The sequence below is a fragment of the Zosterops lateralis genome, assembly GCF_965231275.1.
Source record: "Zosterops lateralis genome assembly, chromosome: 21".
Classification (NCBI taxonomy): Eukaryota; Metazoa; Chordata; class Aves; order Passeriformes; family Zosteropidae; genus Zosterops; species Zosterops lateralis.
In genome coordinates, this window is record NC_139781.1 from 8,100,449 (window position 1) to 8,113,434 (window position 12,986).

Below are 12,986 nucleotides of genomic sequence, written 5' to 3' on the forward strand. Positions count from 1 at the left end.
CAACCCCACGTCTTTGCCCATCACCTTCCGTCCCGCCGTCCTCTTCCTTCATCCACTCTGGCTCCAGTCAGGTTCACAAACTTCAGCCTGGTGCCTGATTTTCTTCCTGTCAGCTCTTCATAGGAGCATAACCCCAGCCTTGCCTCTCTTCAGTGGCCTGACACCTGAAATCTGTATTTTCTCCCTTTTGTAGCTCAGTCTGCAGATGATTCTTGTGTTCTGTGCTCTCCTGATACCCAGTGCATTCTCTGGGCACTGCCTTTATCCCCCAGATCTCTCCTGGTTTAGTTTTTCTTGCCTGGGACCCAGCTGTTCTTCTCCTCTTTGTTATCCCCAGCCTTCTGTTCCTTCCTGTTCTGTATCACAGAATATCCATTCCCTTTGTCAGCTTTTCTTTCCCAGTGGCTGCTGTTTCTCCCCGTCCCTTTTGGGGTCTCACCTTTCCTGGTCCCAAAGGTGCAGCACTTGTTCAGCAGGTCTCAGCAAACCTGAATTGTCTGTCCCATTTGTACTTCATCTCTCTCTGACCCTGTGAGAAGATCCTCCATCTGGACCCTTCTCACTTCTTTCCCAGCTGCTTTCTGGAGCTCAGCTCTGCTCTCTGGGTCACTGCAGTGGAGGATAAGAGTTGTCCCCAAGCCACATCCCCTTTGTTGTTGCATTTCATTGTCCTCGATGTCTTTGGATCTCATCCACTGGGAATATCCCTGGTGTGCTTCCCTCCCTCTTGTGCACACACATCCCAAAAAATCATAATGCTACAAGATCATGGTAGGTAATAATAAATAACAAAGGTGTGTGAGCTCTCCCTTTGTGCCTGTTTGTTTGGCTCTCTCTGTGCTCATTGCTTGCCCCCCCATCTCCATGAAGGTTGGCCCTTGAGTATCCATCAGAATCAAGGAAAGATGGACTCTTTCCTCATGGACCAGGCTTGGAATAGTGGAAGGTGTCCCTGCCCATGTCCCTTCCCACCCAAACCACTCTGTGGCACCTCAGCCCCCTCCCCAGCAGCCACAATGGTCCATGTGTGGTTCTCTGGCTCTCCCAAGGCTGACAATATTTTATCAACATTTTCATTAATATATATTTTAAAAAAAACTTCATTTATTAATACTTCTGTTAATTAAGGCAGATTTAACAGGCAAGGAGATACCAAGGAGGCACAAAGCCGTAGCCTGTCAGAGCACCTTCCACACTCAGACATTAATCTCCTTCATGGAAAAAATAACTCTGATCTCTGCTCTGGCTTTTGGAGCTTCTCCTGCTCCAGCATGTCAGCAATGAAAGGCCATAGAGGGAGCTCAGGGTGTGGGGAGGCTGCTGGCAGGAGAGGGGCATTACCACAGCAAAACCGCCTGGCATTGGAGAGCTTTGAGATGGGGATTTGCATCAAAGGAAAACTCTCGGGGTTAGTTAAATATTCCTCTAAATATGCAAAGGAATGGAGTTACTGATGCTTGTTATTCTTATCTTCCTCTCGGTGTCACAACATCTTTAAGTTGGGTGAAGGTTTCACTTACTAAGGCGGTTGTAAAGATTTCACGTTAATTAAGAGGACTCCAGTGCAAATCTGAATATGAATGAAGTTTGGCTGCTGAACCCCAGGGCAGTGAGCGTTGTGGGAACAGCAGACACTGACAAATGTTGATGGGAAAAGTAAAAAGCCAAACAAAAAAAACCCACCCCAAACCCAGAAAAACACCTAAACCAATGCTGCAATCTAGTACCTGTTCTGTGAGAGAGAAAAAAAATTGAGTTTGAATTGCCAGAAGAGCATAAAATAGATTTTTTAATTGAATTTGCAGTCAAAGAAGTGAAATTCTGTCAATCAGGAGCACTGATCAGGGTTCTCCACTCATCACTCCCTGGAGGTGGAGCTTCACCCAGTGGGGCAGTTTTAGGGGTCTGGGGCTTGCAAGGATGGAGCTCTCATGGTGAACAGTGAGTCTGGAGATCATTTTCCACAAAAAAAAAAATGCTTTTTGGAGAAGCTTTTCATGCCTGACACTGCTTGGAAGGGCAGTGGCTGATAGTGAGGGTGAGCAGCTGTCACTCCAGTATCTGTAATTTTTTCCAGAGTTGCTGTTGATGAGTTGGGGTGGATCCTCTCCTTCATCTGGAGATGGATGGGCTTTCCTGGCTGGACGTGACTAAAGTGCCTTTGCACAGCAATTTTTGGGTGATGGGGAGGGTCCAGCAGAGGTGCTGAGCACCCCTCCACCTCCCAAAGCAGGATTTGGGGAAGGAAATACTGATAGACAACATTTTCACCTTGCTGAAAATACATGGGGACTTGGCTTCTGGAGTGGAAAAGTGACAAGCTGAGAGGCTAAATAAATTGGATTTGTCCTCTTAAGGAGGATGCAGGCAGCGTGTGAGGCTGTGTGGGGGTGTTTTATTGTTGTTATTTTTTATTCACGGTTCCTTGAGCTGATCCTGGGGATTGCACTGACTGTGGTTGTGTTTCTGGAAATGTGCAGGTTGGCCAGATGCAGTGGGGCATGGAGTGAACAGAAAGAGGTTAAATTGATGGATGACCAACAAGAGCAGGATTGTGCCTCAGAAGACCAAGAAACTATCCTGATTAATGGGGTGAAAGAAAATGGTAAGGAACTTAATTATGGTACATGAGGGAGCAGCGACAACTTGGAAGCCAACTGATTTTCCTAATCCCTTTTGTGCATTTAATATTAGCACTTTGTGGGGATCTCTGCAGTGTGGAGCAGGGGAGTAAATGGGTGTTTTTCTGCACAGGAAATCATTCCAGCCATAAATCTACACCTTTTTAGGCCTTAACAAGAACTGCTTTTTACCTGTGCATGGGCATGGCTGGAAATGTTTATGTGCACGTGTAGTTTGAATTTAGAGATTTCAGTTTGGTTTCTTGGGGGACAAAAGTCATCCAGGACTTTGTAGCCCCTCTATCTGTTGGGAATCTTCCCTCTATTAGCATTATGATCACATTAGCCAGTGTTAGCAAAATTTTGGCTGAAGGATATTTAGTCCCTACAAACTGGAGGAAAATTAGAGATTGGGTAAGAGAAAGAAACCAGGATTAGTTGGAAGGGAAGGTTGGATTTACGAGCTTGTTCTTGCCTGTGTCCCATCACCCAGCACATGGGGTTCCCTCTCCTGAAATCCCTTTTCTGCACACACAGCTCGTGTTCCTGGGAGCCACCAACATGGGTGGGGAAGGATCAGCCCCTTGCAGCAGCTTCCCAAAATACCCAACTTTATCTGTATCTATTTCATCGATTCTATATTTGCTTTCAGAATAACTAATTAGGGGTAACAGTGCTCAGCTGTCTGAAACCCTGATTGAAATAAATAAGCCTCTGAGCATTTTCTGAGGTCATTTGGACTGCAATCTCTGGCCGCAGTAAATGCAGAGGGGAGGCACAGCCTGATGCTTTCATTCTTCAATGTGTGTTTTGTGTTTAATTTCATGGCTTTTTACATTTTGTATTGGCCCATAAATCTTCAGATAGATGATAGATTTTATTTATATATAAATTTGATCCAGTTAGATATCAAGGACTTGGTCCTCTGACATGTGTTCAGAATCTTTCTGTCAGCTCTAAACGAGGTGATAAAGGCAAATGTTCTTGTTTTTTACCAAAACCTTGGAGCCCCTCCAGCCCTGTGGGTGCCCATGAGGAGCCCACAGCTCGTGCTGGAGGCAAGTGAGGCACATCTCACACTTGCCCCTGGGATTTAATTTGGGAGGGATCTGTCCCTGTCAGCCCATCTCCCTCCTGACTGCACAGGGTAAAGCTGCAGCTCCAGAGCTGCAAAGGGGTTTTGTAGCCACAATCCCTTTGTCTGATCCAGTGGACAATAAAATCAGTGCTGCCCTGGTTAGTAAAGAGGGGATTTTTGGGACCTCATACAACTTCCATGGAATTCAGTTAAACAGGGCTTAAAAAGTGCTTTAATTAGACATAACACTATAGATTGCTTTAGGTTAGAAGAGACCTTAAAGCCCTTAAAGTGCCACCTCCTGCCATGAGCAGGGACAACTTTCCTCTATCCCAAGCTGCTCCAAGCTCCATCCAACCCTGGACACTTCCAGGGGCAGCCACAGCTTCTCTGGGCACCTGTTCCAGGGCCTGCCCACCCTCAGAGCTGAGAATTCCCTCCCCACATCTCATCCCAGCCTCCCCTCTGTCAGTTTAAACTTTCAGTTTGAACACTGGTGTGTGGGAGCTGCTGTTGAATCCAAGGCCAGGAGCCAGCACGGAGCTCTGGAGCTGCCACCTCCCCTTTGCCCATGTGCTCTTGGGTGGATGCTGAGGGAAACTGGGAAAAAAAAGTGGTTTTGCTTCTCCAGCATTTTCTGTGTGAGCTGAATTCCCTTGGAGCATCACTTGAGCACTGGCCTGATTTCAGGCTGATACAGAGCCGCAGAAAATCAGGTTTTGGCATTTGTATTTCACAAGAGTTAAGTTCACTCGCACAAGTATAAACCTAAAGAAACGCCCAGAGACAGTTTATTTTATATAATAGCAGCTTTGCCTATTGAATGTGGCTTTGGAGATTGAATTTCAGTTTTTCTGCCTCCCCCTTCTTTTGAGTCTTACAGCATTCACAGACATTCTTCTTTTATCCTGAAATTTTCCATGCTTCCTGTCAGCTCCAAGCTGATTTTTATTTTATTTTACTTCTGAAGTGGAACTGCACTGGTTAATTTGTTTTGGTGCTTAAGGAAAAAGATACCACCTCTGCATTTCTGATCTGAAGACTGGTGGGAGGGACTCAAAAATCAGCTTTTTTTTATTTATTTCCTTTTTTTAACCATTTTCAAGCAAACCAGTCTGGCCTTTTCCAAGGTGTTCGTGTTGAAGGTGATGACAGGCATTGCATTGCACTTCTGCTTGGAGTTAGGGAGTCTTTGGGAAAAGGTTTAAATAAGTCCTGGGAGCGCTGTGATGCTCCAGCTGCAGTTTGTGCTTTGTTCAGACTTCTCTGATGGTTCCATCCTTAAAGCCCCTGTAGCACAAAATTTATGGGATTGTTTGGGATGAAATTAGGGGGGCTTTGACCTCCTGCTTGGGGGGGTTTTCCATCGTGCTGGTGGTACCCAGCACAAACCTCCCCTCCCCAGGCTGCAGGAGACTCACTTTCCTCTCACTTTGGAACGAGAGCACTTACAGAAGGTTGCAGCAGCTTTAATAAATCTCTTTGCATGCCCCATTTAATGCCACATCCTGGTGCTCCAGTTGTGTTTTTTAGAGCGCTTGTCCCTCCTTGGAAAGCTCAGGGTCTCGCCCCTCTGCCTTCAGTGGAGCCACCAAAAAAGGAAAGACCTGATCCATGACAAAAGCACCGGGCTCCAAGTCGGCAGAGCTCTCTGGCTGGGATGAATGCACTCACTGGAATATATATATTTTTTTTTTTAATACAGAGATATCAGAGCGTGTTCATGGATGAAAAGACATCGTATTTAAATTTCAAGGGTCATACCGTCCGTTGAGCCAGGAGTCAGATAAAAGTACATTCATAACTTTATTCTGCCATAAAAGAAGCGCAACGAGGTAAAACTAAAAAAAAAAAAAAAAAAAGAAATCCTTAGGTTAAAAAAATCCTTACATGACTAAAAAGGCATTTTTAGCGATTAGGAAAGAAAGGCAAACCCCACAATAATTCTAACAATAATTGCTTTAAACTCTGTGTTATCTTCTGCCTTCCCTTGGCATGGACAGTGACAAAAAGACTGCTGGGTTTTTAAAATCAGCCATCACTTCCTGACTCCAGAGCAGTAAAGCAGCTCAGGTGTGTGCAAGCTCAGACCCTACAGGGGGGAGGGTGCTTTATTTCTTTAAGAATCTTATTTTCCTGTTAATTTTTTTCACTGTTAACGAGAACATTTTTATTAGGCTCATTTTGTTGTTTTTTTTTTTTTTTAATAACATTGTGAGGTTTGATAGGCAGTTTCCAGGTAACCATATGGATATGAGGAGGGAAGAGAGGATGGGGCTGAGTGTTTTAAATGTACTCTTGTACCTCTTCCAGCTGGCTGCAGGGAGCAGCGTGTTTACCTCTGCCTTCCACACACATCACCACCTTAACTGGAATCCAGGAGGGAAAGGATTGCTGGGAAGGGCTTCCCAAATGTTATAAATGTATATTGTAAAGTTGGCTTTTCACAAGATGTGTGGTATATGATTAATAATGTTGTGGTAAGGATATAAGGTTTTTATTTCTGCTGTTAGTAAAGAAAATTAGGCATAGTGGTAGTAGTTGATATAAATAGGCTTAAATTGGCTGTTTGGTTGGAATGACATCCAGTGAACATGTAAAGGAGACTCTACTACTGATACACCAACTATCAGCATCTCCCATCTGAAGAAAGTACAGACCAAGGCCCGAGCTGGAGGTGATAATGAAGACACAGCCACAAAACACAAATGCTGTAAAAAGGCAGACCCAAAGAAAGACCATGCAAAACAGTTCCTAAAATACGGAAACTAGTTTATGGAAAAATATGAATATGCAACAAACTAATGCAATAGAAAGGGTATTTAAAGAATGTCTCTGATACAGCAGGTGTGGACTTGGCCAAATACCAAGTCACACAGCCGGCTATACTTTGCTTTTTTTTCTATCTCCTAATTGTCCTATTTTTTTTATTAAATCTATTTTTTAAAATTTACTGAAGAAGTGAACCTCATTTTTCACACAAAGGAAAAGTTCAAGACGTGGGAGAGAAGGGGGGCTGGGCAGCCTGAGACCTCCAAGGGTGATAAAAAAAAAAGTAACCTGTCGTGGTTTGAAAGCAAAATGAGTGAGAGGCTCCAAGTCAGAAATACAATTTAATAAGAAAAAAAGGTAAAAAGGTAAAATAAAATAAAATAAATGCAATAACACAAAGGAGCAGTGACAGAGTCAGAACACAGCCTGAGCAGGGTGGGGGGAGCAGTCCAGGTGAGGGGCTCTTCCTGAAGCAGTGATCCCACAGAAAGGTCTGGGAGCTCTGCTCCTCTGGGAATCCAGTGGCTCAGGGCTGCTTGTCCTGTCCCAAATCCCAGATTCTCTCCAGGTGGGAATGCTTGGCTCCTCCCCCTGGGCATTGGGAGCATCTCCCAATGGGATGAGGAGTCGTGCAGTGGCTCCTTGATGGCCCATTAAACAGAGAGAGCTCCTGGAGGGAGTTCCCTGTGAGTCCTGGGCAAGGCATTGATGGGCCATGAGCAGAAGAGCCCAAAGGAGGGGCCTGGGAAAACACTGCCCCACCTGGTTTAACAGGGGAGCAGGGGGTTGGAGACCTTGGCACAGAGCCCAGGAAGACACTGAGTTTGATCTTAACCCATGGGAGAAACTTCCAGCACTTCTATCACCAATCATGAACATGGTGACAGAATAAATACTTTGTGTACATTCCACACCACAACCCAGGCCATAACCCCTTTCTCTTTTTTCTCCCTGTCCCTCCATCCCCTGCAGAATCCCACGGGCTGGACGGCGATGAGAGGCCCTGCAGCACCACCGAGGCCGCGGCGCCGTTCCCGGCGCTGAGCGCGGCCGCCAAGGAGGGCCCCGCCTGCCACCGCACCCCCAAGAAACCGCCCTGCCTGCTGAGCCCCCCGTCCCCGCTGCGCCTCACGGATGTCCCTGAGCACCCCTCGGACGACTCCTCGGCCCACGCCATCTCCCTGACGTCCTGCGTGACCAAGGGCATGAGCTCCTGGTCGCTGCCGGGCGACTGCGAGAAGGCTCCTTTCAGCATGATGGAGCCCGGGGGGATGTCGGCGCTGACGGGAGACTGCCTGATGCAGCCCAGCCGGACCTGTCTGGGCTGCTTCATTGAATCCAAGGACGGCATCGATGCGGAGCCGGGAATAAGCTTGAAAGTGGGGGATATAAATAGGGATTATGACACCTGTTCGGTCTCTGATATAGGGATTCACTGCATGAGCACAGGAGAAACCATGAGATATGGGGATCAACTGCTTTCAGACCAGCTTTTAAGCTTCCCTATGCATAAATCGAGGGCAGCGGACAAAAGAGATGCAGAAAAATCTGACAGTGATTCAGAGGACCCCACTCAGAAAAATTATTACGAGGGATTACTATTAGACAAATGCAATGGTGAGGAACCTTTACTAACAAATCCCAACCAGGAATGGGGCTATTTTGAATCTTTCATTAGTGAAAGTAAAATTGAGCTGCTTGACCTCTGCTCCAAAAATGAGCTTTCTGTAAATCTGTTTTCTGAGGAAGACGTGGACAATTACATGTTCGACGACGACGATTCCACCTTGGGAAGTGATGTCTGCTCCCTAAAGATCAGATACGAATCTTTCCAGGACAACGTGCGGGAGAAGACCACCACCCTACAAGAGGACGCCCAGTTCAACTTCTTCCCCAGCGTGTTCAGCAACTGCACAAAAAGGGACAGCAGGGGCACCCTGAAAAGGGGGCCCGGCGGTGCCACCGACCCCTCTCAATTCAAATCCGAGGAAGGTATCATCTGGGGGGAGGAGGAGGAGGATGGCGAGGAGGAGGACGGTGAGGAGGAGGAGAAAGCTGCCTTAAATAAATCTTGCAACAGCACAGAGATGGTGCAGTACGTGGGCTCCAAGAGGAGCCACTTCTTGGACTCGGTGAATTCCACTGAGGACTCCGGGGAGTTCAGCGACGACAGCACTTGCACGGAGTCCTCCTACGACGTGCTGCGGGATATCAAGGACTGCAGCCGGTACCTGGCCCGGGACCACTCCGGCTCCTTCATCCAACAGAACTACGGGTTGAGGGCCAAGAGGAAAGTGCGATACAGCGACGACTACCTGTACGATGTGGACTCCATCGAGAACGAGAAGATCCTGGACAAGAAGGAGTGGCTGCCGGACGGGCCCAAGGAGGAGGACGACGACGAGTGGTGCCCCAAGAAACGGCGAAAAGTCTCTCGCAAGGAGCCCCCCGTGATCATCAAGTACATCATCATTAACAGGTTTAAAGGGGAGAAGCATATGCTGGTGAAGCTCAGCAAAGTGGATGCCAACGAGACAACTGTTACTCTGAACGAGGAGCTGCTCAGCAAATACAAGAAGCTGGCCCCACTGAAGGGCTTCTGGCAGGAGAGGCAGCAGAGCCGGCTGGATTTGCTCAGATCGTCTCTCTACCACAAGCAGAATTTCTATCTTAACGGCTCAGATGCTTCGTTCCTCCCTCACCCACGGAAGCGAAAATGCAAGCTAGCAAACAGGCACCGGATTCAAAGAATTAAAGCCATCGAGCAATCAGTGAACAAGCTGGGCTCTTGCTCCTCTGATCACAAGCAGCCTTGCAGCAGTAAGGAGGACGTGGGCCTGAAAGGGCTGCCGGCGTTAGCCATCGCCACCCCCAGCTGTGCCAACGGATTGCACGTCCACGACATCGCGGGCATCGCCGTGAAATGCAAACCGCAGGAGCGAGAGCACAAGGGGACAGAGCGGAAAGTGCTCCGCAGAATCAAATTCAAAAGCGAAGCCAGGTTGAAGTGCAAGAAGATCAAAGCTGCCACCAGTACGGCAGAGGACTCCCCAGCACTGGAAAACCAGGACTCCGCAGCGCGTCTGAAGGACGAAAACAGTCCCTGTGCTTCAGACAGCTCCCATCTCCCAGAGTGCCACGAGGATAAGGTTGCTAAAAATTCTCCTTTCCTACCATCCACCTCCTCTTCAGACAAGCCTCTGCCATCTGCTAATATCACCACCAATGTACCCCTGATCCCCGGAGGGTATCTGCAGACGTTGTTAGATGCTTCGGATCTGCCGAGCAACCCTGGCATCCCGTACTTCGCCCAGCACCCCTCCGAGCAGCAGCAGCAGCAGCAGCAGCACCCTCTCCCCAGCATCGTCCCGCCGGAAAAGCCCTTCCCCTCCCTGCAGCCAGCACAGAGCTGCGTGCTCTCCCCACCCTCCGAGTCGGAGCTGCAGCAGTCGCCCGGCCACTTGGAGATGGAGCAGGGCGGCTTCGGCAGCATGTGGCCGGCCAGCAAGGGCAGCGAGCGCCAGGACTTCCCCAGGGACGTGCCGGAGGCGGCCGGAATGCCGAGCGAGTTCGCCCCGGGCACGGATGGCCTCCCCGCCTCTGGATACACTCAAGTCAATCTGAATAGCGGCAAATTGCTATACCAAAAAAATTACATGCCGGATAGCCAACAAGTGCAGTCTGATGATTCTTATCAGTCATGTCATTTCAATAATGGAGAGGGGCGCTTTCATTTCCAACGAGGTACACTCAATACGGATGATGGCAGGCTCATTAGTTTTGATTCAGTGGGTTCATTGTCAGTTAGTTCTAGCAATTACAGTTCTTTAAGTTTAAAGTCTTGTGAAAAGGACAGCGAGGATGATATTAATGATGATTTCTTGGCCCACTGCAGTCCCAAGCTAGTGATCCAGCAGAGCATAGATGAAATCACCCCTTTGAAGGAGTCCACGGACCTTTTAGACATTTCCAACTTCACGCCTGATAGGTTCCGCCAGTCATCGCTTTCGGAGATGTCCCCTCCAGACACTCCCAACCTGTCCCCTCAGATAGCTGGGTCCGATGCCAAGCCTCTGGGCACCCTGAAGGGCTTTCAGGAGAGCCCCCAGGCCTCCCTCAACAGCTCTGAGAAGGTCAAGTGGAACTGTGGGGTCCTGCAGAGCGAGGATCAGGCAGATAATGGGTTTGCTTTAAATAATCACCAGTTCCAGTTCCATATGTTCAACGATGAAGATTCTGTCAGCCTCCTCGAAAAGAGTCCATGCTTGTCAACATTTAATGAGCCATCTGGTCAAATTAGCACCAATAGCAAAGTGTCAAAATCGAAGAGGAAAAGTTCATCCAGCAAGAATGTGGGTACAAACCAAAGCTCTTCCCAGAAAGCCACCCGGAAAAAATCACCCAAAACCAACAAAGGAACCGATAAGCCGCAAGGGAAAAACTCCAGGCAGGCACCCAAATCCACCAGGAAAGGGAAAAACGCAGCAGGAGTCAACGGCGAGAAGGCTCCGGCCGTTGGTGGCAGGGCGGTCACTCAGCTGGGCACCGTGGCCACGGCCACCAAAGGTGTGGCCGAGGGCACTCAGCACTGCAGCCCGGCGGGGGTGAAGCTGGGCAAGCACAACGGGCTCTCTGGAGAGTGGGCACTGGGAAAAGAGGGGGGCACGGGCTGGTCGGAAACCAGCCTGGGCAACGCCACCAGCCTCCTGGACGACGACCAGAGGGAGTTCGAGGAACCTTCCAACATCCTGTCCAACATCGCGTCGGGAATGGCCGACGTCCAGAGGTTTATGATGGCCTCCATCGAGCCCTTGTGGGGGCCCGTCGGCCACAACAGCGTTCCAGACATATTCCGGTCGCCGGAGTCCAACAGCCTGAAATTGAAAACTCTTAAAATTTTGGCAGGGACGTCCCAAGAGTCGAAGAAGAAGGCGAACGGCGGCTCGCCGGGGGCGGCGAAGAACCACAAGTCAAACAACAAGGGCTCGAGCAAAAACAGCAAAGCCGTGACCTGCGACTCCGGTCGCCCCAACTGCTCCACCGGCTTCACCACGGACATTCACGCTCCCTTTTTTGATAAAAACTATAGTAACCTGAGCACTTTAGGCAATAACGGACCTACCCATAAAAAACTCTACCGTCATAAATCCAGTTCGAAATCACTGAGGGATGAGAACTGTAAAATCAAGCGGACGGACCGCGAACAGCCCCACAAGGACCCACCCGTGACAGCTGCTTTTGAGAAACTGAGGTAATGCTGCACCAAACTGGCTGGAATGCCCCTAACCTCCCTCCCACCTGCTAGGCCCGCTGTTCCTCAGTTTTTTCCTTCCTGAAAGCAAAAGTTTGCATGAAAAAAAAAAAAAAAAAAAAAAAAAAAAAAAAGACATTCCCCTTTTACAGTTTTGGTTGGTTTTGGTTTTGGGGTTGGTTTTTTCTTTTTTTTTTTTTGTTTGTTGGTTTGGGGTTTTTTTAATTATTATTTTTAAATGCATGAAAATACTTCTGACTTGCAAGCTACCTAAAAGAATGACCAATTTTCTGGCTTGGCTGGGGTTAAAAAAACTAACAAGGCTACTCTTTTCTGCTGTTTGGCTTCTTCAGTTTTTAATTACTTATTTATTGGGGGAAAAACAAAAAAAAACTAAAAAAAAATCAAAACCATGATTACACGCTCTTTTTAATGATTTTGACGAGGAAAGACTTTTTTTTTTTTTTTTTTTTTTGGAGAAACATTTTGTAAAAAATAAACCACAAAAAAAAAAAAAAAAAAAAAAAAAAATAGGTTCTGCATCCAAAAGCCAAGATCTCAAAACTTAAAGGCTCTTTACTTTTGCAAATGAGAACTCGTTCCTAATTGAGCTTCACGTGGCAATTTTTTGAGTGCTTTCTGGCCCCCTCTGCTGTTGTGTCTCCTAACCTGCATCATCTAAAGCTGCATCTTCTCTACCCGCCCGCCTTTAGCGTCGTGGTGACTCCAGACGAGCTAACTAAGATGGCATCAAATGTTTGATTTTTTCCTGCAGGGAATCAGACTCCATTCTTCTTAAAGCAGAAACAGCATTTTTGGGTTTTCCTGTATTTGAAGAAGAGACTCCCTTTTCTAGAAAGACGGTTGATGTTTGGTTCTTTTCTTACTTTTTTTTTTTCTTTTGGTTTTTTTTTTTTTTTTTCTTTTTTTTTTCCCCCATCGGTTCCTTTTCAAAATCTGCCTTGTGGTCTGTTGAAATGTAAGTGCTGAATTGAAGAGTTTGAAATTGTGGGAATTTTATTATTTGAAAGCAAACCTAATCTGGTATTCTCTGTGAAAGACTGTTTTAAAAGTCATACTGTTGTACAGTAGTTTATGCACTATTACCCACAACAACAACAAAAAAAAAAATTGTGCCAAACTATGAACAAGTGACTGTATTGTATATATTTTTACTTCTCTATCAACATTGGGTTGTGAGTGTTTTCTGCAGCTATGCCTTTTGGTTTTACTAGAAACATTCCAGTTGTTAAGTACTAACCAC

General features: G+C 47.3%; 1 protein-coding gene across 2 annotated transcripts in view; it reads left to right on the forward strand.

Annotated features, from left to right (window-relative positions):
- NEXMIF (neurite extension and migration factor) overlaps window positions 1–12,132 on the forward strand; it is a 60,500-nt gene extending 48,368 nt beyond the window's left edge. For both annotated transcript variants that reach the window (XM_083876260.1, XM_083876259.1), the window contains 2 exons: window positions 2,481–2,605; window positions 7,444–12,132. In XM_083876260.1, coding sequence (XP_083732386.1) covers window positions 2,530–2,605; window positions 7,444–11,726 — 4,359 coding nt within the window. In that variant the 5' untranslated portion in view covers window positions 2,481–2,529 and the 3' untranslated portion in view covers window positions 11,727–12,132. The remainder of the gene's footprint in view (window positions 1–2,480; window positions 2,606–7,443) is intronic.
- Window positions 12,133–12,986: the final 854 nt, after the last annotated feature.